We start from the raw sequence: 26,469 nt of genomic DNA on the forward strand, positions 1-26,469 counted from the left end.
GGCCTGTAGGGGAGGAGTGGCTGGGGATTGCCTTGGAAACCACACGAGGGACCTGGGGCGGTGGGGACGGTTCTGCACGTGGGAGATTGGGGCTTCTGGATAGCCAGAATTCATGGTCTGGTCTGTGCATTTCACTGTGCATAAATTTGATTTTTAGAAAAACAGAACCATAAAGAAATATTAAACTGTAGATAATTACCTGTTTGATAAAGTATTTAGAATGAAGTATTCTGACACCTGCAACTTACTTTTTAATGCATAAAAAATAAGATCAGCCCTGGCCGGTTTGGCTCAGTGGATAGAGCATCAGCCTGCAGACTGAAGGGTCCCAGGTTCAATTCCAGCCAAGGACATATGCCCTGGTTGCGGGCTTGATTCCCCCCGCCCCCCCCAGTAGGGGGCGTGCAGGAGGCAGCCAGTCAGTGATTCTTTCTCATTGATGTTTCTCTCTCTCTCTCTCTCTCTCTCTCTCTCCCCCTTCCTCTTGGAAATCAATAAAAATATATATAGTTAAAAAAATAAGATCAATTGGTCAATGGGTAGGGGATGGATAGATAATGCAATAACAGAAATAAAGCAAAATGGTGATTGTAGAATCTAGGGGGTGACAATATGGAGTTTCACAATGTAATTTTTTCTAAAAGTTTGGAAAGAAAACAGTAGAACTCTGCTATACTCCCACTAGAATGGCCTTTTTTTAAAAGGGTGGAAAATACCAACCATTGGCAGGGATGTAGCATGGCCTTTAGAAATAGTATAACTTGTTTCAACCATTTTGGGAAAGGTATTAGGCAGGAATATTGAAAGCTGAACATACGCATGATCCTAGGCAATAGGGATAAGGGGTGCACATATGGCATTCTTAGGGACACACTCAACAGAAAGGCCGAAATATGTCCGCCCGAAGAAACATGCATCGAAAGAAATGTTCTCAGCAGCGCTGTGTGCTGTTGTGCTGTCCGGGAACAGCCCAGGACTTTGCAGTAGCATGGAGAAATCTCTTCACACAACAGAATCATGTATACAAATACGGATAAAAGATCTACAACATGCATAACATAAGGAGGGATCTCACCATCCACACTTAGTTGAAGAGGGCAGACACAAAGGAGTGTAAGCTCAGTGGATCCCTTTATATAAAATAGAGAAGCCAGCAGAAGTACAGTGGTTCTCCTTTGGGGAGGAGCTAGTGACCCGAAGGGTCCATGGGAGATTCCAGGGAACAGGTCACGTTTCTTGATCCCAGTCCTGGGTACAGGGTGTGCTCAGTTTATGGGGGGTGTGTGTGTGGGGGGGGGGGGTCATTGTGAACTGTATGTTTCTGACAATTGTACTGTTTGGTATGGGAATTATAATTTTACGTTAGAAAATTAGGTTGTGTGTCTAACCCAGGATGAAAGGACTGTCTGCCTGTGTGGTCTTTCAACAAAGGCAAATTCAGAGTGACCACCTGACTCTCTTCTTGCAGGGCGGCTGCAGCCGGGGTCTGAGCACTGCAGTGGTGTCAGCGTAAGAGCCGAGGCCCAGGGGCACACTGTGCTTCTGGTGAGCTACAAACATGGCCACATCCACCTGAGTGCCCGCATCACCATTGCTGCCTACCTGCCCCTCAAGGTGAGCCTGGGGCCCCTGTACTCCACCTGCTTCCATGATGGGAATTATTCATTTGTTCTGGTGAGTTTGTGTTAAAGCCCTGATGATTCAGAATAGCTTTTAGAGCAGCGATCTCTTTCTTTGAGTTTCAGGCTGAAATGAGGAAGTATGTAAAAGAGCAGTGCTTAGTGATTCCTGATACCCATGCAGATGAAATGTTGCCCTCTCTGGGCCTCCAGGGATTAAGACAGAGAGGGTGATTCTAGTGATCTCCAGAGTTACCCTGCAGGGTCTCCACAGAACCCTCGAATGGGGACAGTGACCCTGGCTTGTGAGTGCAAATTCTGAGGCCTCAGGAATCTGGGACAGGTTTGGATTTTCCCCCTGCCTGTCAGGTAACCATCAAGCATCTGAGTCCCCCTTTGTCCATCTGTGGCAGTTACAGCACTTGAGGTCACAGCACACTGCCTCAGGGTTGACACCAACCCTGAGTTTGGATCCAGGTCCGATACCAGTTCTGTGGCTTTGGCCAGCGGTCAGCAAACTGCGGCTCAGCAAACCGCGACTTGCGAGCCACATGCGGCTCTTTGGGCCCTTGAGTGTGGCTCTTTCACAAAATACCAGCTCTTCCACAAAATACCGACTTCTGTGCACGGGCCAGGAAGTTTCAATCGCACTGTACGTGCGCGCCCGCACGTGGTATTTTGTGGAACAGCCGCACTCAAGGGGCCAAAGAGCCGCATGTGGCTCATGAGCCACGGTTTGCCGACCACAGGCTTTGGCTAATTTAACCAGTTAATTGCCATGCATTCAAAAATGCTTTTATCTGGCTTGCGTCTATAGATGCTAATGGCATACAAAGGGTTAATTTCTCTGGGTCTCAGTTTCCCTGCCTGTAAAAATGGGCTAATATAGTACCCACTTCATAGGGTTGTGGTGAGAATTAGCTGAGTTATGTGCAAAATCGGCTTAAAACAGTGCCTAGGAAGTAGGGAGTGCCCAATGAGGGTTAATAATTAAAATACGAATAAAAAAGAAGGCTTCACACAATAGCTACTATGAAGCAGGATGGTGCATGTATCTATTTCTTACTTTGAACTGTGCTTCTCACACAGGAGGCCCAGAGAAGGTAAGTTGGCTCCTTTTTCAGGGGATGGCTGAAGGCCCAGCCAGTGCTTGCATTCCCTGACACTCACCATCAACCTCTGGGACAGCCCTGGTCTCCTGGGTTTCTGACTTTTACTCATTAAAGCAAGCTCAGTAACATCAGAATCTTTCATCTCAGAGCCCCTGGCCCTGGAAATAGTGCCTGATATAACACAGACAGCTTTTTTAAAAATTGAGGTATAATTGACATATAACAGTGTATATATAATTGACCTATAACATTGCATTATGTGCAACATAATGATTCAATGTATATATCAGGAAATGGTCACCCAAGTAAGTCTAGTTGCCATCCATCACCACCCATAGTTAAATATTTTTTTCTTGTGATGAGAACTTTTAAGCTCTACTTTATTAGCAGCTTAAAAAGCATGTAATACAGCCCTGGCTGGTTTTTCTCAGAGGTTAGAGTGTCAACCCATGGAACTAAGGGTTGTGGGTTCGATTCCTGGTCAAGGGCATGTACCTCGGTTGTGGATTTGATCCCATCCCTGGCCAGGGCCTGTACAGGAGGCAACCAATTGATGTGATGTGTCTCTCTCTCTCTCTTCCCCTCCATTCTCTTCTTTCTAAAAATCAATGAAGAAAAAAATATCTTCAAGTGAGGATTCAAAAATAAAATATGCAATACAGTATTGTTAACTATCGTTACCATGCTGTACATTACATCCCTAGAACTAATTTATTTTATACTGGAAGTTTGTATGTTTAGATTTCCTTTATGCATTTCTCCTCCAAATCCTTTCTCACCCTTGCAATCATCAATGTGTGTTCTGTATCTATGAGTTGTTCATTTGTTTTTTATTCCAAATATAAGTGATATCATATACTATATGTCTTTTCTGTCTGACTTATGTCACAGAATAATGCCCTCACGGTCTGTGCATGTTGTTGCAAATGGCAGGATTTTTTTTTATGGCTGAATAATATTCCATTGTATATATGAAGCATATTTTCTTTATCCACTCATTCATCAGTGGATACTTAGGTTGTTTTTATGTCTTAGCTATTGTAAATAATGCTGCAGTGAATATGAGGGTGCAGAAATCTTTTCAAGTTAGTGTTTTGTTTCCTTCACCTTCATTCATATCCAGAAGAGGAGTGGTTCTGTTTTAATTATTTGAGAAGGGTTGTTTTATTTAAAATGAACAAGTAGGGAAAATGTGTTCAGGGTTAACCATGCAGGACTCAACTCAAGATCTCCTGACCCCCAGACCTAAAATAGCAGATCCTTACAGATGTTTTACTAAGAGAAAAGTGTGAGATTATAAAAAGCATGGGGCAAGGGAGGCTGGCAGTTTAAAATTAGGAGGTCAAACTTCCCTTCCTGATGAGGGCACTGGATGAGGTGAGAGGGCTTCGAGAGCAGAGCTGAAGAGAACGGAAATTCCTAAGATGGCAGTGGTCATTCTTGAGGAAGTCCTGCCACAGCCTGCCATAGCCGCCCACAGCTCCCCATAGCCTGTCATAGCCGCCCACAGCCCACCACAGCCTGCCACAGCCCACCATAGCTGCCCATAGCCCCCCACAGCCCACCATAGCTCTCTACAGCTGCCCGCAGCCCACCATAGCTGCTCATAGCCCTCCACAGCCCCCCACAGTCCTCTATAGCTGGCCACAGCCTGTCACTAGGCGGGGTGTTCTGCCAGGACCCTCCTGTGAGGTTCTATATAGCCCTCATGAGTGCTTCTCCAGATGACTGGATGGTCTGATTACTGGGGTATTGAGCTAGAACATCAGAGGCCCACAACTGAACTCACTGTCCCAACACGGGATTAAAGGTAGAGATAAGGTAGGCATGTCCCCAATCAAGGCGGCTTCCTGACTAGACAAATAATAGAAGAAGAATATGGATCTCTTCTCCTTTTATCTATCTTATGCCTTCATATCAGTTAAGGTCAGGTAACAAAACCCAAATAACAGTGGCCTAACCAATAGAGAATTTATTTCTTGTTCACACAGAGCTAGTGTGGCAGCTCCAGAGTCATCAGGGACCCAGGTTTCTGTCTCTACTTCATCATACTAGTATGTGGCTTTCATCTTCAAGGCTGCCTCGTGGTCTAAAGTTGGCTACTGAAGCTCCAGCATCCTGTCTGCATTCCATGTAGCCAGAAGGGGAAGTGCTCCCTCTCAGCTGAGTTCATTTCCTGTAGGAGCCTTGTCAGAAGTTTAAAGCAGCAGTTTCCACCCATGTCTCACTGGCCAAGACTTAATCTGTTGGTCACACCGAGGGACATATTTTAGCTGGGATATTTACTACGCTAATAAAATGGGGTTCTTTCTCTAAGGAAGAGAGGAGTATGGAAACGGGGAAGGCAGCAGTCATTGCTACAGCCTGTGTTTGCTGGTCCATCCATCATTTTACTTTGCAGACAGTTGCTGGGCACTTGGCAGGTACAGGCCCAGGCTGGGGAGACAGAGCTCTAGGGAGAAATCTCACAGTCTGTGCCGGGGAGGCTGCCAGTGTATGGGGAAGACAGACACTCAGATCATTGCAGTGAACATAGTAGAGATAATGAAGAGTCCCCAGGAGGACAGGTCACTGATGAACACAGAAATAGAAGGAGGACAGGGAGGCAGGAAGTGTGGCTGGTGGGGGCACCAGAAGTAGTGTAGTATATCTTGGAGTGAGATTAGAGACTGTGGTGGGTCAGAATAGGAGGTTTTTGAAATCCATTTAGGAGCTGGATGTTCTCATCTTGCAGTGGGCAGTTGGTGAAGGTCTGGGGATGACAGTCAGGTTCACACATGACCAGCACTACTGGTGGAGTAGGGGAATGTGTGTGCCCTGGAAGCACAGTGTAAGGACTCTCCCCATCTGATCCGCAGAAGAAAGATCCATTTCAGATCTTGTTTGCACTGCTTGCCCTCCCCCTCCAACTTACATGGTATCTTCTCTCTATGCTAGGATCATGGTGGGGCTCATGCTTGCCAGTGACCTGACTCCCTCTGCAGTTAACATCCCAGTCACTCCTTAGCCCTTGTCTGCTGCGGTGGCAGAGTAAGTGGATGCTGCATGGACATGCTTCCAGGAACAAACTGGAATTACAACTAAAACACAGAAAAACTTCCTGAATAATCAATGGAAAACTTGTAGGAGAGAACCCTGATATCTGAGGACCGAAAGTGGAGACCCCATAGAGACTGGTAGGAGGGGTGGAGGCACAAAAGGGCTGGCTGGGCGCCCACAGATAGCAACTGAAGTCCCAGAGAGATATCTCAGCTGTGGGGGGTTGCCACTGAGAATTCTGGGATCTAATCCACAAGCTGGGCCCTCCAGCAGAGAGCACCAGAACTGAGAAGGGTACCCACATAACATCTGGCTGTGAAAAGCAGCAGGGTGCTGTCTGCCAGTGAGTGACAGCTGAAAATTCAGGCACCCTCTTAAAGGGCCAACACACAAAATTCCCTGTGGAGCTACCCACCTTGTGCTCCAGCAGAGGGAGGGTGAAGTGGATTGGAGCTGTGAGAGCAGAAGCCAGGACTGGGGACTCAAGGGATAGAGCTAAGAAGGCAGACACCCCATGTTTCCTGGGCTGAGTCATTCACTTACCCAGCAGAGGACATCTTTCCCACATAGACATTTGCCTTGCCTTGGGGGAAGACAGGTGACACACCCTATTGGAAAACACCTTGCCCTGAGCTACTTAAAAGATAAAAATGACAATTAGCCTTCAGGCGGAAGCTACTGCCCCACCCTGTTGAAAAAAACTCACTACACCTGAGGACAATTGCCTGGGGGGGGGGGGGGCAATTCAAGTCCCAATCCTATCAGTCTGTAGGCAAAGGTGATCTCTGGAGGCTTTGAGTCTTTGCCTCACCTAAGTAGTCAGAAACAGCCTTTAACACTAGAGATTTGAGAGAGAGGTGTAGAGGATGTACCTAATACAGAGTTATAAACCCAAAGAAACAGCCAAAATGAGGATACAAAAAAGCAACCCCCAAATGAAAGAACAAGAGAATTCCCCAGAAGAAGAGATAAATGAAGCAGAGTAAGAATTTTATCTGAAACAGAGTTCAGAGTAATGATGGCAAAGATGTTCAACAGCATAAAAAAATATAACTATGAAAAAACAACAGTGTGAGATAAAGAATGATATAACACAAATAAAGAATGCATTGGAAGGAATACACAGTAGATTAGGGGAAGCTGAGGATCGAATCAGTGAATTAGAAGACAGAGTTGAAAATATCACTCAATCAGAGAACCAAAAAGAAAAAACAAAAACAGTAGCACAGCTTAAGGGAGCTGTGGGACAATGTAAAATGTAACAATATTAGAGTAGCAGGTGTGCCAGAAGAAGCAGAAAGAGAGAAAGGAATAGAGAATATGTTTGAAAAAATAATGGCAGAAAACTTCCATAACCTGGTTAAGGAAAAAGTAGCACAACTTCAGGAGGAACAGAGAACCCCAAGCAAGAAGAACCCAAACAGGCCCATGCCCAAACACATCAAAATTAAAATGCCAAAAATTAAAGACAAAGAAAGAATCTTAAAGACAGCAAGAGAAAAGAAAACTGTTACCTCAAAGGAGCTCCCATAAGCCTGACACCTGATATCTCAACAGAAACTTGATAGGCCAGAAGGGAATGGCATGAAGTACTCAAGGTAATGGAAAGCAAGATCTGAGACCAAGACTATTATATCCAGCAAGGCTATCATTCAAAATAGATGGTCAAACAAAGAGCTACCCAGACCAAACAAAAAAAGGCTAAAGGAGTGCATCACCACCAAGCCAGCATTACAAGAAATGCAAAAGGACTGCTATAATGAGAAGAAGAAGCAGAGAACCCTAGCCATACAGAATTAAAATGGCAATAAATAAGTACCTGTCAATAATAAGCCTAAATGAAAATGGATTAAATGCTCCAATCAAAAGGCGTAGGGTAGCTAAATGGATACAAAAACATGACCCAACCATATGCTGTGTATAAGAGACCCATCACAGAACAAAAGACACACACAGGATGAGAGTGAAGGGATGGGAAAATTTTTCCATGCAAATGGAAAATAAAAAGCTGGAGTAGCAATACTCATATCCAACAAAATAGACTTTAAAATGAAGGTCATCATAAGAGACAACAAAGGTCACTACATAATACTAAAGAGAATGATCCAACAAGAGGATATAACCTTGATAAACATATATGCACCCAATACAGAAACACTTAAATATATATAAAAAAAAAATTCTAGAGGACGTTAATGGAGAGATCGACAACAATACAGTCATAGTAGGGGACTTTAACACCCCTCTGACTTCACTGGATAGATCTTCCAGACAAAAACTTAACAAGGAAACAGTGACTCTAAAGGATACACTGCATCAGATGGATTTAATAGACATTTATGGAACATTTCACTCCAAAGCTGCAGAATATACATTCTTCTCAAGTGCATATGGATCATTCACAAAGATAGACCACATGTTAGGACACAAAACAAGTCTCTAAAAGTTCAAGAAGATTGAAATCATATCAGGCATCTTCTCAGATCACAGTGGAATGAAATTAGAAATCAACTACAGTAAAAACACCCCAAACATTCAAACACAAGGAGGCTAAGTAGCATGTTATTAAACAACGAATGGGTTACCAACAAGATCAAAAAAGAAATAAAAAAACTTCTGGAAACAAATTAAAATGAACACACAACAACCCAAAATTTCTGTGACACAGCAAAAGCAATCCTGTGAGGGAAATTCATAGTACTACAGGCATACCTCAGAAAAACAAACAAACAAACAAAAAAAACCACAAGAAAAATCAACAATAAACTATTTGATCCTACAACTTAAAGAACTAGAAAGAGAACAACAAGAAAAGCCCAGAATAAGTAGAAGGAAGGAAATAATAAAGATTAGAGCAGAAGTAAACATAGAGACTAAAAAACAATACAAAAAAATAAAAAGTCAATGAAACCAAGGGCTGTTTTTTTGAAAGGATAAACAAAGTTGACAAACCATTAGCCAGGGTCATCAAGAAACAGAGAGGACCCAAATAAATAAAATCAGAAACAAAATGGAGAAGTAACCACTGACACCACAGAAATACAAATGATTGTAAGAAAATACTATGAACAACTGTATGCCAATAAGCTGGACAATGTGGATGAAATAGACAAATTTCTAGAAAAATGTATCTCCAAAAACTGAATCAGGAGGAATCAGAAAATCTGAATAAGCCAGTAACAGCTGATGAAATAGAAGCAGTAATAAAAAAAAAACTCCCAGCAAACAAAGGCCAGGTCCAGACAGCTTCACAGGGAAGTTTTACCAAACATTCAAAGAAGAACTAACACCTATACTCCTCAAACTATTTCAGAAAATCCAAAAGGAAGGTACACTTCCAAACTCTTTTTATGAGGCCAGCATTATTATATTTCCCAAACCAGATAAGGACACAAAGAAAGAATTAAAGGCCAATATTCCTGATGAACATAGATGCCAAAATCCTCAACAAAATCTTAGCAAATTGTATCTAACAATATATTAAACAATCACACCCTGACCAAGTGGGATTTATTTCAGGGATGCAAGGCTGGTACAATATCTGCAGATCAATAAACATGATACAGCACATAAATAAATTGAAAGACAAAAATCTCATGATCATATCAATAGACACAGAGAAAGCACTTGACAAAATCCAACACCCTTTTTTGATAAAAACTCTCAGCAATGTGGGAACAGAGGGAGCATATCTCAACATGATAAAGGCCATATAAGACAAACCTACAGCCAACATCATACTTAATGGGCATAAACTAAAACCATTTCCCCTAAGAACAGGAACAAGACAGGGATGCCAACTTTCCCCACTCCTATTCGACATAGTACTGGAAGTGCTAGCCAAGACAAGAAGAAATAAAAGGCATTCAAATTGGAAAAGAAGAAGTAAAACTGTCATTATTTGCAAATGACATGAGGGTCTGCCCCACCTGCACATCACTCTTGTGAAGCCCCCAAGTGCTGGGTCTGGAGAGCCCACCTGCTTCTTCCTTCTGTCCGTCAGCATAGATTGAATGCATCACCCTGGGCCAGCCAGGTGCCTGGGGCCTGAATCTCCCTCTGCCCTGTCCCTGGCCTTCTGCCTCTTCATCTTACACCAGCTGTGATTTCCCTACAAAAAAGTGCATCTGTTCTATCTCCTAGAAACATATACTGCCAGCAGTAAGGGCCTCTTGATAGCCAGACCCATCTTCTTGTTTTGCAAAACGAGGCCCAGGGTGGAGACCTCGCTCTAGCTACATGGGCACTCAAGTCCCTGGCTTTGCCTGTTTTAATATCTGCACTTTGATGCGTACTAAGGAGCCTGTACGATTTCTGAGTGTCCCTCATTAGTGGTGTTGGTTATTGACCTATCTCCCTGGCATAGATTTCTGTGACACTTTTCTGCCGAATGAGAATGGAATTCCGTGTGAAAGTGATAATTCCTAGTTCTCTGGCTGTTGGTTACAGAGCATCTGGTTCATTTGCACAACCCTTCCCTTTGGGTTGGTCATGAAAACTTCCTTTGGTGGCGTCTGCAGTGGCCTGCTTTACCCACAGCAGAGTTTTGCGGACTGTGGCATTGAGACATGGGCAAGAGCAGGGCATCTGAAGCCAGAATAGCTGGGTAAACTTGGGTAAATTTCTTTGTTGGGATTCATGTTTTCCATCTGTAAAATGGGATGACAGTTCATACTAATGACAGTGATAATAGCAAAGACTGTTAACTGAGCTTGTGCTGGATGTGTTCATTCCCACTCCCTTGAAGCTGCAATAACCCTGCAAGGCAGGAGCTCTTCTCATGCTCATTTTACAGCATGAGAGACTGAGCAAGTGGCAGTGTTGTTCCCGTTGTGGGGACAGAGAAGCAGATGGACAATAAACATTGAAAGTGATGGTAGGTAGTGATAAGGGAAGGAAGTAACAAGTGTTGGGAGGTCCTGCTTTGGATGGGGTTAGGGAAGGCCTCTCTGAAGAGGTGACGTTTGAGCAGACCTGAGCACGTGTGCAGGGAGGGGATGCATGGGGAGTTGTTGGCTGATAAACCCAGAAAAGTGTTCATATTGCAAAAAGTAATTCAAAAGGAGAGAATTCTCATTGAAAAGTAATACCTTTTTTTGCTAAGGGTATACTGTGAAAAGCCAACCAGGCGAGCCCGCACCTATAGGCCTCCGCAGATCATTACCTTAGCCCAGGGGTGGGCAAACTTTTTGACTCGAGGGCCACAATGGGTTCTTAAACTGGACCGGAGGGCCGGAACAAAAGCATGGATGGAGTGTTTGTGTGAACTAATATAAGTTCAAAGTAAACATCATTACATAAAAGGGTACGGTCTTTTTTTTTTTTAGTTTTATTCATTTCAAACGGCCGGATCCGGCCCACGGGCCGTAGTTTGCCCACGGCTGCCTTAGCCACTAGCCCTACCCCATTCTTGAGGGTGTGTGCATATAAAGCTGCCATTCAGGTGGGAGTTTGTTTCCACCTTAGGTGGCATCTGGTTGGGGCACTGCTCTAGGTCCAGGACTGTGGGGGACAGCTGAGTGGTTATTAGCCTGTACCTGCAAGGACTATAGGCTGTTGGCAGGTCTGGACATAGCCCAGGGGTGAGAGAAGTCAGGTTTTGCATGGTCTGCAGACACTGCAGACAGGGGGCAGGGCAGAGGTTGGCACACTGCAGTGGGAGGCACGTGTGTTGGGCCAAAATGAACTAATTTTGGAAAAGAGTACACTGTTATCTACCCACCAGCAGTGTGCTTGCTAGAGAGTCAAACTTTTGGACTTGTATCAGTCAGATGGCTGAAAAATATCACAGTGTGGTTGTACATTCTTGTTTTATTTAATGTTTTAATTTTTCCTATATGATATTTTATTTCTCATGTGGTTGAGATCATGCTGTGAATACAGAAGGAAACAGACACATATTTCCCTACTCTTAATGAGCCCACAGCCTGATCAGGAGATAGATACCCAAACAGATCCTTTCCTCCCAATATGATTGAGTAACACTCGAAGCAGGAACCAAAGAATGAGCCACCTACCTGGCAGGTTGAGGGTCACCTGGTAAGGGAGGAAGCAGGAGCTTTTTAGAGGAAGGAGTGGGTAGGGGGCGCAGGATAGCCTGGGGACAGACTAGTCTGAAGGTGGGACTCGAGAGAGATAGGTGAGGGCCAGGCTGGGAGAGCCTGAATCCTAGGGTAAAATGCTAGCTCAGCCTTTCTTCTCAGGGCGACCGGCACTATGGAACCATTTAATACAGAGAGGGCATGGTCTGTGTTTAGGAAGGAATACCGAGCAGCTCTCAGAGGGCAGACTGTAGTGACTAGCAGGGAAGCAGGCTCACAAGTCAGGACTGGGTGCTAACCCTGTGGATCCCCTGGAGCAGGAGCTCAGCAGCCCAGGCAGGGGGCAGAAGAGCAGGGCTGCAGGGCCCTCAGGACTCCCTGCTTCCTCACACCCCAGCTATGTCTGTAGAGGGAAGTGTCCTCATGTGGAGCAAACCCGCTGTGAGATGGGAATGACATCCTTTCCACCAGCTTTCCATCCTTTCTCAGCACTGCCACTATCCCTGCAGGAATCCCTGGGGCCCACAGCACACGGTCACCCTAGGCCGGGAGAGCAGATGAGAGCTTTTTGTAAAAAATTACTTTAATTGCCCTAACCAGTTTGGCTCAGTGGATAGAGCATCGGCCTACGGACTGAAGGGTCCCAGGTTCGATTCCAGTCAAGGGCATGTACCTTGGTTGTGGGCACATCCCCAGTAGGGGGTGTGCAGGAGGCAGCTGATCGATGTTTCTCTCTCATCGATATTTCTAACTCTCTATTCCTCTCCCTTCCTCTCTGTAAAAAAATAAATAAATAATATAAAAAAATTACTTTAATTTATTCTTTGTAGATTGGGTACTTTGAGGACTTAATATTCACTCTTTCACTTAACAAATAATTGAATACCTACTCTGTGCCAGGCACTGTTCTAGGTGCTGTTCTAGGCACTGTTCTAGGCACTGTTCTAGGCACTGTTCTAGGAGCAAAACGGCAGAAAGGCTTGTTCCCCAAAGCTCATGGACACGTTGAAGGAAGTGCAAGAAATGCAGTGGAGAAAGAAGTGAGGAAACAAACCACTCTGAATTATGCCCTCAATGACACCAGCCTGTGTTTCCCCTGGTCATCTGGTTTGTTTCTGTTTAGAATTCTTTCATGCTTTTTAAAACAAGATGGCTGTGATCAAACTCTTCAGTCAGTTCCATACCCAGCTCTGCCTTAGGGACCCACACAGGCCCCATCGCGATGCACAAGGCACTCCTGCAGCCCGGCCGGGTTTGTACACTGTGTGGATGCACCAAGCACTCACGCAGCCCCGTGCTGGGCATCTGCAGTAGGAAATGGCTATGTGTGAGCCTCTCTGCATGAGCTCATTTCCCTCCTTCCTAGACTGTCCTTAGGTTAGATTCCAGACGGGAAGTTCCTGTGTCAAGGACAGTGAGTATTTTCAAGGCCTTTACTGGATTGTTTTACAAAAGAAGCAGATCAATTTATGGCTCCCTTCACCCCAGCAGTATCAGAGAGGACAGAATTCCCCTTCAGAGCACGTTTGCACCAACAGCACGGGCAGTGCTGCCAATGAGCACCAGGAGCGGGGCTATGTGGCCTCCACAGGGCAGGGCAGGCCTCTACACGTGCCTCTCAGAGGAAGGCACTGACTCTTCTTTTTGCTCCCACAGGCTGTGAACCCCTCCTCTGTTGCCTTGGTGACCCTCGGCTCCTCACAGGAGATGCTGTTCGAAGGAGGTCCCAGGCCCTGGGTCCTGGAGCCGTCCAAGTTCTTCCGAAATGTCACCTCCGAGGACACTCACAGCATCAGTCTGGCTCTCCTTGGGCCCCCTGCCTCCCGTAATTACCAGCAACATTGGATCCTCGTGACTTGCCAGGCCTTGGGTGAACAGGTGAGAGGACAGCCGCCCCCAGATCACCTTGCCCAGAGGGAGGACCCTGCTGTATTCACAGCATCATTTTATTTAATCAAAATGGCTGTGATCAAACTGTTCAGTCAGTTCTATACCCAGCTCTGCTGCTATATCCATCTCACATACAGAGCAGAAGGCTCTGTTGCTATACCTGAGAGATAGCTTCTGCTGCTATACTCATCTCACAGACAGATGAGGATCAGTGAGGTAGAATGCAAGCAGATCTAGCAGGTTATGCGGTTGGGACCCCCTTCCTATACATGCTGGCTTTGATAGAGCTAGTCAGTCCTGGCTCCATTTCAACAACCTGGTGACCTCTTCTCTCTCCAGGCTTTAACACTCCCCACTACCAAATCAGGGCTGAGCTAAGATCAGGGGCACAGTCAGATGCCTCCAGGGGCAGGCAGGTCTTGTAAAGAGTGAAGTCACAGGGCCACATTTGTCATATCTTTTTGGTATTTCACGAAAATCTGGTAATCCCAATACTTTTTTCTGTGAAATCTCTTAATTTTTATTTATTATTATTATTTATTTTAATATGTCTTTATTGATTTCAGAGAGAAGGGGGAGAGATAGAAACATCAATGATGAGAGAGAATCATTGATCAGCTGCCTCCTGCATGCCTCCCACTGGGGATTGAGCCACAACCCAGTCATGCACCCTGACCTGGAATTGAACCATGACCTCCTGGTTCATGGATTGAAGCTCAACCACTGGGCCACACTGGCCAGGCAATTTTCATTTTCTTTTTAATGTTGAAAACCAAGAAATTAGGAGACTGGGTAGACTGAACAAAATGTGTCTGTCACTGGAACCCCTGAGGGTTGGAATCACGTGGATTGAGGGCAGCTTGCCCACTCTACTGGTCTGTGTATTACTTTCTTGGGGTGTCAGGCTGTAGGCAGAAACCCTGCGGGTCAACGTGGAAACTGCCCTTTGTCCTGCCCAAAGGTCAGGAAGGGTGAGAGGCTCTGGACCAGACCATGCCTTCCTACAGAGTGTGTCATTAGGGGGTCAGGACCACTCTCTTTTCTGGTCCGCCCACAGGTCTCAGTCCGATAGCACACATTCTCTCACACCTGTACCTCGTTGTGATGAATGTTTTCAAGTCAGTGTGGACTCTTCATTTAACAACCCAGACTTGGGAATTTGTTCATGCAACCTGGGGTTTTCATAGGATGCTGGGAAGCCATGTGGTGCCACCAATCCACCTCTTTCCTGGGCAGTGGTTCTGGCTGATGTCTGTAGAGGGCACTAGGGGCTCCAATCTCCCATGCCTATGTCACTGGACTTTTGTACTCACCCCTCCCCGTCCCCCATGATGTAGATGTCATTATCATTCCCATTCTGCAGAAAAGCACACTGAGTCCCCTGGAGCTGGGTGGCAAGGTGAGGTGCACAGTGGAGCCGAGCCTCAAATTTGGGGATGTCTGACTGCTCCTTGTGCTCTGCCAGGTCATTGCGCTCTCAGTGGGGAACAAGCCCAGCATCACCAACCCCTTCCCTGCGCTGGAGCCTGCTGTGGTGAAGTTTGTGTGCGCCACACCCTCCAGGGTCACCCTGACGCCTGTCTACGCCAGCCCCCAGCTGGGCTTGTCCTGTCCGCTGCTGCAGCAGAACAAGCAGGTGGTGAGTGGGCACTGCTTGGGGATTGGAGTGGTTCAGTGCACATCACGTCTCTACACTCAGCTGGCCCTGCATGGTGGGCACTTTTGCCTGAATGTTACCTTTGGGGGTTCCCAAGACCTAGAGAGGTGATAAGACCCAGCAGGCCCAGCTGCTAGTGGCAGCACCGGTGAAGGTGGGGCCTCTGGCACCTGGAGCAGCTGCTTCTCTCTGCACAGCGCTTGGCAGTTTGTAAAAACCTTTTTTTTCTGTGACTTGAAGATGATAAGGTGGGGCTTGTTGTCGGCAGGCAGTATGTGTGGTCAGAGGAAGGGTTGCCAAGGACAGGGCCCAGCTGCAGTGTTCTCGAGGGACTGTGCTGCAAATGTGGTCAGAGAAAAGAACAGCAGGGAGGTGAGGTGAAACCCAAAGGTCTGGTCCCCTTGGGGTTGCAGCCAACCAACCCTCTACCTCTGAGGCACTCAGGGACCAGATGACTGGACAGAGCTTGGAAGTCCTGCTGTGCAGGTTCAGTTGTGTGAATCTGCAGCTGTCCCCAGCCCTCCTCAGAGGCGGGCACTAGGCTTCTTTTCACTCATTCCTTGACATTTGTTTGTTGAGCACCTCCTCTGTGCCAGGCACCGTTCCATGTCTTGGATATAGGGCAATCAGGACAGGTGAGGCACCTTCCCCACAGAGGTGACAGGATGGGTGAGAAGGTGGGAAGTGCTGTGGAGGGAGTAAAGTAGGGTGCGAGACAGCTACTGGTGGAGGCCCCTTCAGATGGAGCCAGGAAAGGCCCGGGAGCAGAGAGCACATCCCACTCAGGCCCTTGGCTGAAAAGAGCTGAGATAAGGGCACCCTGGGCAGATAGAACAGCAGTACAAAGGCCTTGAGGCCAGACCAGGGTCTCGGTGTTCCTGTGCTCACATGATAATCACACAAGTCATCTGTGCTAAGAACTTTCACCTCTGTGCCTCATTGCCTATCACCAGGATTGTCTGTGACCCCAGGGTCCTTGCATCCCCTTCACGGGTTTGTCCACGAGGCTCGGAGATGGGCAAGGTCCCAAAGGCAGAGCACAGATCTGCCCAGCTCCAAGCTCAGTGCCTCCCCAGTGGCCCCTGGAGCTGCTTCTCTTCTCCCAGCCCAGTCTTGGTCTAGCTGCCCGCTGCTTCGGTGGCATTGGGAAACCCTCTCCACTCTCCGCAGTTCTCCAGAGAACACTCAGTGCCTGTCCTCTTTGCACCTACGGGAACCTTTCTGAAGCAGTTTGTATCAGCAGCCTCTCCCACCCTGGCAGCCTTCGAAATTTGGGAGTTAGCTTCTTGCTGGATGGAGGACAGAGCTGCTTTGTATTTGGTCAAAGTTCCAGGGAAAGCACCAGACTCCAGTGTCTGGTATTTGGGAACAATTCCACCATCTAGCACATGACTATACATTTAGTTCAACTTTTCCTTCCACAGCTCTGGCATCGGTGGGTGGGCTTCTGCCTTCTCTTGGGCTTTACTAGTCACCCAGCTCTGAGACACGTGGTGTGTGAGCTCCGCCAGCCCTGATGCTGATACCATAACGTTGGTGTCCTGAGGCATCGTTAAAAGTGAGGACTCTGTGCTCCGCCTCAGAGCTAGCGGGGACTGGGCGAGGATTGTCCCACCTTTGTGCCCTCTTGGCAGGTGAGGAGAGCAGGCTCAGAGCCCTGAGAAGCCAGTGTCACCCTAGCTCAGGCCTGGGTGTTTGTGGCGTGGAGCTGATGACCATCTTTCCCAAACGGAAACATTTTTATTTCCCAGACTTTGGGAATTATTGAGAATGACTGTCCTGAAAGTTTTACATTTTAAATCACTTTTATGCATTTAGCAAATTATGCCCTAAAAGACTAAAATTGCAATAAGTCCGAACTCTTTGGGAAAACCTGGCCTGCTGGGTCCACTGTGTGAGGCTTGGAGCTGGACAGCACTCACGTCCACAGGCTGAGAGATAGGGCCCAACCCTACCCCGGATATGGCTGGCCTCCTCCGAGTGACTGGGGGTGACTGGCCTCCCAGAGTCATTATTGGAGAAAGGGGTTCAGTCCGGTACCTGTTAGGCTTTTTACTTGTTCTCCACTTCAACCCTGCCAGTGGCATCCCACTCACTGAGGCAAGGCCACGTCTCCCTCTGCTGCCCACTCCATCCTTGCTGGAAGCCCTGTCACCTGTGAGCAGTGATCCTGCGTGGGTCTCGAACTTGCCATGCCCTCTGGTTCGAATTCTCTCCCCTCCCACCCCATGCTTTCCTCTTTTGCCTCCTTTAGTTCTTCATTCACACATTACCTCCTCAGTGGGGCCTTCCTCGGCCTTCAGACCTTATCTGAAGTTTCACCCTCCACATTCCATATCCAGGTCCCTTCCCTCAGCCAGCACTGAACACCACTGGGCACACTGTACAATGTTTCTTCTCTCCTCTGTGAGCCTCTAGGGGAGCCTGGCTCATGGCAGGAGCTCAGTAAATGTGGCAGGCGCATGAGCATGGCAAAGAACTCACTGCTTGTGTCCCAGTGGCCTTCTGTCATGACTCCGGCTGTGTAGACACCTCAAGAATCCCAGTGGAGACACTGCTGAGGAAAGGGGCACAGTGGATGGTGCCAGCCTCAGGATCAGGACCGCACAGGAAACCTGCCTGCTCAGCTCCAGCCCATTCAACCCCAGGCTGGCCAAACCTCATTTTCAAAACAAAAACCAATCAGATTATGTGCAGCTTCCCTGTCCTTAAATGCTGGCTCCTCGTCCAGGGAGCAGGTTCAGGCCGTCCATAGTGTGTGACCTCTGGGTCAGCCCAGGGTTGTCTCTCTTGTCTGAAGGATGCTGGCCAGGCAGCAGGGCAGGGCTCTGCATTCGCTTGCATGTGCTGTAGACCTCAATCATCAGGAAGCAGTAGACCTTGAACATGGAATTGCCATGTGGTCATCAGTGCTGGGGTTCTGGTGCTGAGAGCTGATTAGGCAGGGACCCTGTGATTTATGGTGTCACCAGGGGACCTTGAGAAAGCTGTATCCCTGCCATACATCCTGGGTGCAGTATCAATTTAATTTTACACTTCTCTAAAGCCAAAGGCTACCCAAGACACATTTGCAGAGTAAATTATTGGCAAGGCCAGACACTAGAACAGATCTGACTGGTTGGAATGACAATGGAACCACACTCTGGCCTGACGCTGGCACTTCGTTCAGGTCATCCAAGTTCTGGTCACTGCAGCTGCACGCCAGGAGACTGAGTAGCCATCGGAGCCTCACTCTCGAGCCAGAGAGAAGCTGCACACTGTCCGAGGAGGCCCATGGGCTTTCAGATCAGACCAGCAGTTCCACCCCGAACCCTGTGTGACCTTGGGCAAGTTACTGATGTCTCTGAGCTTCAGCTTCCCCATCTGTAAGTTAGGGATTATATCGTGCCTGAAATGGCCATGGGAAGGATCCAGTAAACATGCAAGCATGCTTGACATACAGTATTAATGTCCTTCCCTGGGAGCGCAGGAGGGAGGGAGGAATAGTAGTGTTTCACCCAGGTTTGCATCTGGAGGAAGAAATGGGGCACCCAGCACATGCCCCTTGTCTCTGCCCATAGTCATGGCTCCCAATTTGTGTCCAGATACTTATAAAACCCTTTGCATTCTCAGGTGATTGTGCTGATTTGCATTTACAATTTGCAACATGCTTTGGTTTAGTGTTTTGGGGAAAAGACCTAGGACTTGGGGAGCAGCCACGTGTGGTCGGGAGTTTGAGGGCTATAATAGTCAGGGCAGATGAGGCGAGGCTACAACGACAAGCAGCCCCAAGTCCCACTGGCTTCACACAGCACAGGCATACTCTTACTCACACTACCTGTGCATCTGGGCGGGCTGGGGACCCTACTGTGTGTCATTGTGATCTTCCTTCCAAGACTTAGATGTGAGCATCGCCAAGTTGAATATGGCCAGGTGGCACTGTGGAGGCAAGGAGACCATGGCAGATCATGTTCTGGCTGTTAAGTCTTCTGTCTCCTGGAATTGTCTCAAGTCAGTTGTCACTGGCCAAAGTAAATGACATGGTCACTCCTAACTAACTACAAGGGCCAGAGAGGTGAGGGTAGATGGTAGAATTCAGGGTTTGGAACTGAATCCTGTAGGTGTGCCACTCAGCCACTGAGTTGTTTTGCTCCTTCTATTCCTGGGGACTCTGCTTCCTCACCCTTGATATGTGGGTGACAGCTCCCACGTCTCAGATATTTTAGGAGCAAGGAGCTTTGCAAGAGCTTTTTGGAGCTGGAATTGGCATTCCTGTTAAACTACTAAGGGACACAGAGTCTCCCACCCTTGGCACTATTGATGTTTTGGACCAGATTTTTTCTGCTCATGGTGCTGACCAGTGTACTGCAGGGTATACACAGTACCCTTGACCTCTACCCACTAGATACTGTTTGCATCCCCTGCAGTTTATAATAAAAATGCTTTTAGATGTCATCAAAGCCCCCTTGCCCTTGTTGAGAATCATGAGCTAGAGTAAGAGGCCAAGGCTGTGGGCACCTTGATCACTGGGCAGTAGTGAGGACTGGTTAGTGACTTGCCCCGAGTTGCTCACCAGGACCCTAATGAGCCCATAAGGCAGTCCGCTGGGTTCCTGGAACACCAGGAATGGCTGTGCCGCTATGGGTCCTCAATGCTTACTCTGAACACTGTGCCCATTGTGATCTGGGTATGGTCACAGCACCTGACCTTGGCTTCTTTCAGGTTCCAGTCTCCAGCCACCGCAACCCCCTCCTGGACTTGGCTGTCTATGACCAGCAGGGCCGCCAGTTCAGTAACTTCAGCTCTCTGAGCATCCAGTGGGAGTCAACGAGGCCATTGCTGGCCAGCATCGAGCTTGACCTGCCCATGCAGCTGGTGTCCCGGGATGATGGGAGTGGCCAGAAGTTGCATGGTGAGCTGGGGTGGTGAGCCTGCAGGTCCAGGACAGGAAGACAGAGCAGTGAAACCCTACAGACAAGAGGTGTCTGAGGAGTGCTAGCGGCTGTTGGGAGCTGTTATCTGGGACACCCTTTTATCTAGGATGGAAACTTAGGGAGCATTGTGGGTTTACCACTCTCCTTTAAACCTGTGACCTTGTTTGAGAGATAGAGAGCAGGTTCAGAGACTGTTGCAGGTGACCCCCACGTCCTAGGCTATACAGCACATTGGCCTGGCCCCAGCAGCCAGGAGTTGAACATCTCCAGCTCATCTAAACTGCTTCATGGAACCTTGCTATGTCAACCATTATGATACATAAAGCTTCAACAAACTCGGGCATCTACTTTTAGGACTGGAAGATTTAAAACTGCAAATCAGAAGGAGGGAGGGTCTGTTTCACAGGCAGCAGTGGGGCAAAAAAAAAAAAAAAAAAGACATGGGTTTTTCTCTTCTTGGACTCAGGTTTGCAGGCCATTTCGGTTCACAAAGCATCGGGAACCACAGCCATCTCTGCTACCGTGAGTGGCTACCAGCAGTCCCACCTCCTCGCAGCCAGCGTGAAGCAGCCGGTAACTCCCAGGGCACATTGGGGATGGGGTCTTCTGCTCCTCCTGCATTCTCTTTAGTTTTAGTGTCTTGAGCCCCTGCACTGGGCCACACCCCTCAGTTCACTGCCCTTCTCCCTGAATCAGGTGAGGTACACTCACCTGAATTGGTGAGCCTCCTTGCTGGCCTCCCGCCTCCAGTCTCCCCCACCTTGCATGACCTGCATTCAGGGGACTGGAGGGATCCAGTGCCCCCTTTCGGCTCTAGGACATGGCTTTGGGAGCCCGCAGACCTAAGGGCAGGAGCCGTCCTCATCCTCAGCCAGGGCTTGCCCATCCACGCTCTTCTCCCTGATTGACCTGACTTACAGCCCCCGCCCCTGCCTCTATATGCCTTTGAACCCTCAGTTTTGTTCCCTGGAATTCCATTTCCTCCTTCCTTTTATTCTTCTCTCCCAGGAGCCTCCTGTTCTTTTAGTCACACCTAAAATATCAGCCCCTCTGTGGAGAGTTCCCTGAACTCTCCTCACAGAGCAGCCGCTGTTGCCCAGGTCCCAGAGCCACTCATGCTTCCTGCTCTCCTAGTGCAGCCTCCACTCATGCACTGACACCCTGTCTGCACACACATGTGGCCATCCACTGGACCACACCTCTCTACCCAGCCTCTCATGGGGGCCCAGGCAGAAGTGCTGCAGTGGGTGGCAGGTGGGCACCTATAAGGTGAGTGGGAAGGGTTCCCCCAGAACAGCACTGCCTGGATGACACCACCCCATCATGGAAGAGGGTGGCAGTCAGATTGGATTGTGAATGGGGTGGAGGCAGCAGGTAATGACTGTGGAGGGAAGGTGTGTCTGACTCTGAGGGACTCTGAATGCTAGGACGAGGAACTGGGGTATTGGGGAGCAGGGACACTTGAAGAGGGTGTGACACCAATGGGAGCAGCACTAAGAGGCTAGCTTGGAGGAAGGTAGCCCTGAGGAGCATACTGGTACATGACCCTGATGGCTTAGGTTCTCAGTCATTTCACTAGCATCTCAGCTGTTGGCCTCATGGGCCTCCTTCTGGACTATAAACATCTAAGCAGATCCCCCTTCAAGGCCTTTGCACTTACACTCTGCCCTGTGGGCTTTTTGCAATTTATTTACATCATTCATACCTTCACTTTCTGTGTCTCTGTTCATCTGAGAGGCACACCTGAGAGTCTCTTCCTCTCAAACCTGTCATGGTCCCTTCAGCCCACACCACAAACACACCTTTCTGGCATTCTTTTTCTCTAATCCTTGCATTAGAATCATCTCCCTGAGGGTAGCTGCTGTCCCTCTAGTGCCTAACACAGTGCCTAGTGCAGTGCCTGGCACAGAGTAGGTGCTCAAATGTGTGAGTATATGTGGGTCAAAGCCAGGTCAGGTCCAGCAGTCTCCCTGGAATGATGTGGCAGGAAAGAAAGATACTTAAATATGCACATGGCCCAAGGGGTGAAAGCCAAGCTTGTCCTCTTGTGAGCACCCTGAGGACACCTGTACAGTACTCCCATGTTTAGGCTGGTCAGGGTCTTTGCTGTTTGCCCAGTACACATCTCATACATGGCACTACAGCTGGCCGGTTGCTGTGTGCCCCTGCTTTCCTGGATGTTTGTGAATTGTCCACTATGTGGAACCTGGAAGGTAGGATGGGGCACTTGCCTTGGCAGGATTATGAGATGCCTCAAAGGGACACGGTCTCTGAGCTGGGCTCACACAATGAATTCATCAGGACTTGTGTCCTAGACATAGCAAATGATACCGGAATCTGGGGCCTCTGGTCCTACTCTTCCCCAGGGGCAAGGGTGGGTGGAAGGCCTGTGGGCTCATGGGGTTGGCCTGTTGCTTCCTGGATATGATGGTGTTGGTCTTGCCCTTTCAGCAGGACCCTCTTGTGCCTGTGTCAGCCTCTATAGAACTCATCTTGGTAGAGGATGTGAGGGTGAGTCCGGAAGAGGTGACCATCTACAACCACCCTGGAGTACAGGTACAGCCCCTTTCTTGCTGCCTTGCCACCTAGATGTGGCCCATTGGTGTGGCAGTCCTGGCCTCTTAGACTGACCCTCCTTGCAGGCAGAGCTGCATATCAGAGAAGGTTCCGGCTACTTCTTCCTCAACACCAGCACCACTGACGTCGTCAAGGTGGCCTACCAAGAGGCCAGAAGCAGTGCCATGGTGAGTGGGGGCCCGTCTCTATCATTGGGTGGCCATAGGCTTCCTGATTTGATTATTTCAAAGGTTGGCACTGTCAGCTGTAGTTTGCAAGGTCTTCAGATTATCTGATTCATTGTTGTGCAGCTTCAGTCATTTGTCTGCTACCTTTGTGATTTTTATTTCATCTCCACAAATTACCCACACTATTAGTTAGCCAATGGCTTCCTTTTAGTAAATCTTTATTAGGATTAAAATATCATAAGAACATAAGCATCACTACAACAACCATAAAGTTGCTTTTAAAAGATGTATTAGCTTTTTATGTTTTTTCCACACTCCTTTCTCAATCCTCTCCCTATTCCTACAAATGTGACATCTTTGTCCATGGCATAGAAGAATTTAGCATTCCACTTTTTCAATTATTTTATCCTAAGTGTTTTCCCATGTTGCTGTGTAGGCTGGCTGGTTATTTCTGTGCAGCCTTTTATACTCAGCCATTTTCTCCATGTAGAGCATTTTGGTAGTTTAAATCATTTTTTAAAAATAGCCCTGCAATTATAGCAAAGAGTGAAAGGATTAAAAACACATACCAATATTCTCAATACCTGCATATTTGTATATTGAGTTATGCAATCATGAAAACCTAACTTTCTTTAAAAGGAAATTCTTACTTACATAAATGCAGGCAGCCAAAAACAAAAATACAGTGATGACATCAAAGCAGTGTCATCAATTGCAGCTCTTCTATTGCCATTGGAATATTCTGAACCTAAGACCAGCTTTCCCTTTGTTAAGGGCTGACTGCCAGGTGTGTAAGGAGTGCCCCAATTATACAGCACCAAATGAAACTTCTTCCTGAACTCGAAAGGGGCCAGGTTGATTCAGTGTTTGGCATGTGGTGGGAGTAGTGCAGATAGTACATACAGTGAGGGAGGACAGGTTAGGACCTTATCCTGGCCATTAGTCACCTGCTGTCCTGATGCCCACATTGGCTTCAGTGTTGTCCTGTTCCCGGAGGTGAGCCCTAACAGACTGGCAACAGCATGGAACAAGCTTTCTAATTCCAGGGAAGGCTAAAATCAGAATTAACCTTCATAGAGACCTATTCCCTAAATCTCCTTTCAGAAGTACAGCCCGGGTACTTGCCCATGGTTGTATAGTAAGTTTGTGGCCTAGTCAGAAATCAAAATATGTCACCTCAGTCTCTGCAGGACATGTCCAGCCATGACTTTATGCAAGTCTGTTTATCTGTTTGCATCCACTGACTGTCTTACCACCTGGGTCACAAAATTAGTTGCCTCTGAGGTGGGACAGGTTCAAAGTAAAGTGAGAAAAACAAGCAGGGTGCGAGGAACATGCTTGGGGAGTGCTATGCTGAAATGTCACCTTAAAAAATAAAAAGCAAAAAAAAATATCACCTGATGCTTAGCTTCAGTGCTGGGACGTAATAGGCAGTGGTGGGACTGTAGGAGAGGGAGAGCACAGGCCATGTCTAAGGTACAACCACTATGCATCTATAGCTCACTTCTGTTGGTATCTATACATATAAAGAGGTGATATTCAAATTAGGCTGGGACGCCGTAACGGGTCAGGACCAGACAGGAGGAGGTTGCGCCGCAGGTGAGGCCTGGAGCGGAGACGGAGACAGACTCAGGGGGCCTGCCTGAGCTGGCGCAGAGGCTCCAGCATCCCAGAGCGGACACAGGCAGGGGGTAGGGGGGTCCTGGGGTGGAAGTCAGGCACGGGACCCAGCCGCCCGTGGTTCCAGTCAGGCCTGACTCCCGCAGTGGACCACGGGATGCCTCCTCACACGGCAGGAGGCAGGGCGCCTCCTCGCGTGATTTCAATCACACGATGGGCCTCTAGTTTTTAATAATAGCTTTATTGAGGTATAATCCACATACCATACAATTCACCCATTTAAAGTGTACAATTTAGCAAAACAGCATGGTACTGGCACAAAACAGACATATAAATCAATGGAATAGAATTGAGAGTCCAGAAATAAATCCATACCTTTGTAGTCAATTAATATTTGACAAAGGAGGTAAAAAGATACAATGGACTAAAGATCGTCTATTCAATAAATGGTGTTGGGAAAATTGGAGAGATACATGCAAAAGAAAAAGGAACTAGACTATCTTCTTACATCATATACAAGAATAAACTCAAAATGTATTAAAGACTTAAATGTTAGACTCGAAACCATAAAAATGCCAAAAGAAAACATAGGTAGTAAAATCTTGGATATTTCTTATAGCAATATTTTTTCCTCAGGCAAAGGAAACAAAAGGAAACATAAACAAATGGGACTACATTAAACTACAGAGTTTTTACACAGAAAAGGAAACCATCAACAAAATGAAAAGAAAAACTATGGAATGGGAAAACATACTTGCCAATGATACATCTGAGAAGGGGTTAATATTCAAAATGTATGAAGTACTTATAAAACTCAACACCAATAAACAATCCAATTAAAAATGGGCAAAGGATATGAATAAACATTTCTCCAAAGAGGACATATAGATGACCAATAGACATATAAAAAATTATCATTGTTATAATCATCAAAGAAATGCAAATTAAAACTATAATACGATATCACCTCACACCTGTCAGAATGGTTACCATCAATATCAACAAAAAGCAAGTGTTGGCAAGGATGTGGAGAAAAGGGAAACTTTGCACTGTTTGTAGCAATGCAGATTGGTGCAGCCACTGTGGAAAGCAGTGTGGAGTTACCTCAAAAAATTAAAAATGGAACTGCCTTATGACCCAGGGATTTCTCTTCTGGGAATTTATCTGAAGAAACCCCAAATCACTAATTAGAAAGACTATATGTACCCCTGTGTTCTTTGCAGTGTTACTTACATTAGCCTAGATTTAGAAGCAGTCCAAGTGTCCTTTAGTAGATGAATAGATAAAAAAAAGCTGTGGTACATTTATACAATGAAATACTACCCTGCCATAAAAAGGAAGAAAGTTTTACCCTTTGTGACAGCATGGATGGACCTAGAGAACATTATGCAAAGTGAAATAAGCCAGTGAGAAAGACAAGTACCATGTGATTTCACTCATATGTGGAATTTAATGAACAAATTAAACTATTAAGCAAAATAGAGACAGACTCATAGATACATAGTCAGCAGACAGCTCTGGATGGTTAGGGCAGAGGGTTGGAATGGTGGAGGGATTGAGCAAAAAAAAAAAAAAAAAAAGAAAAGAGAACAGGGACAATAGTGTGGTGATCATGAGATGGAAGGATATAGGTGGAAGTGGTAGAGGGCAGAGAGGAGATAAAAGGTGATGGAAAAAATGAAATAAAATTTTTAAAATAATGAAGTGTACAATTTAGTGGTTTTTAATATATTCATACAGATGTGCAACCATCACCACAGTCAGTTTTAGAGTATTTTCATCACTTCAAAAAGAAACCCCATACATTTTACCTATCACCTCTATTTGCGTGTAC

At 46.9% G+C, this 26,469-nt stretch overlaps 1 protein-coding gene across 1 annotated transcript in view; it reads left to right on the plus strand.

Moving 5' to 3' along the window:
* Positions 1 to 26,469, plus strand: part of NUP210 (nucleoporin 210) — a 128,354-nt gene that overhangs the window by 60,696 nt on the left and 41,189 nt on the right. Inside the window, exons 14-20 of the mRNA XM_081086167.1 lie at positions 1,469 to 1,614; positions 13,468 to 13,689; positions 15,167 to 15,340; positions 20,060 to 20,249; positions 20,738 to 20,844; positions 22,723 to 22,827; positions 22,914 to 23,015. Coding sequence (XP_080942293.1) covers positions 1,469 to 1,614; positions 13,468 to 13,689; positions 15,167 to 15,340; positions 20,060 to 20,249; positions 20,738 to 20,844; positions 22,723 to 22,827; positions 22,914 to 23,015 — 1,046 coding nt within the window. The remainder of the gene's footprint in view (positions 1 to 1,468; positions 1,615 to 13,467; positions 13,690 to 15,166; positions 15,341 to 20,059; positions 20,250 to 20,737; positions 20,845 to 22,722; positions 22,828 to 22,913; positions 23,016 to 26,469) is intronic.

Source organism: Myotis nattereri, assembly GCF_964212035.1.
Source record: "Myotis nattereri genome assembly, chromosome: 3".
In the NCBI taxonomy this organism is placed as follows: domain Eukaryota; kingdom Metazoa; phylum Chordata; class Mammalia; order Chiroptera; family Vespertilionidae; genus Myotis; species Myotis nattereri.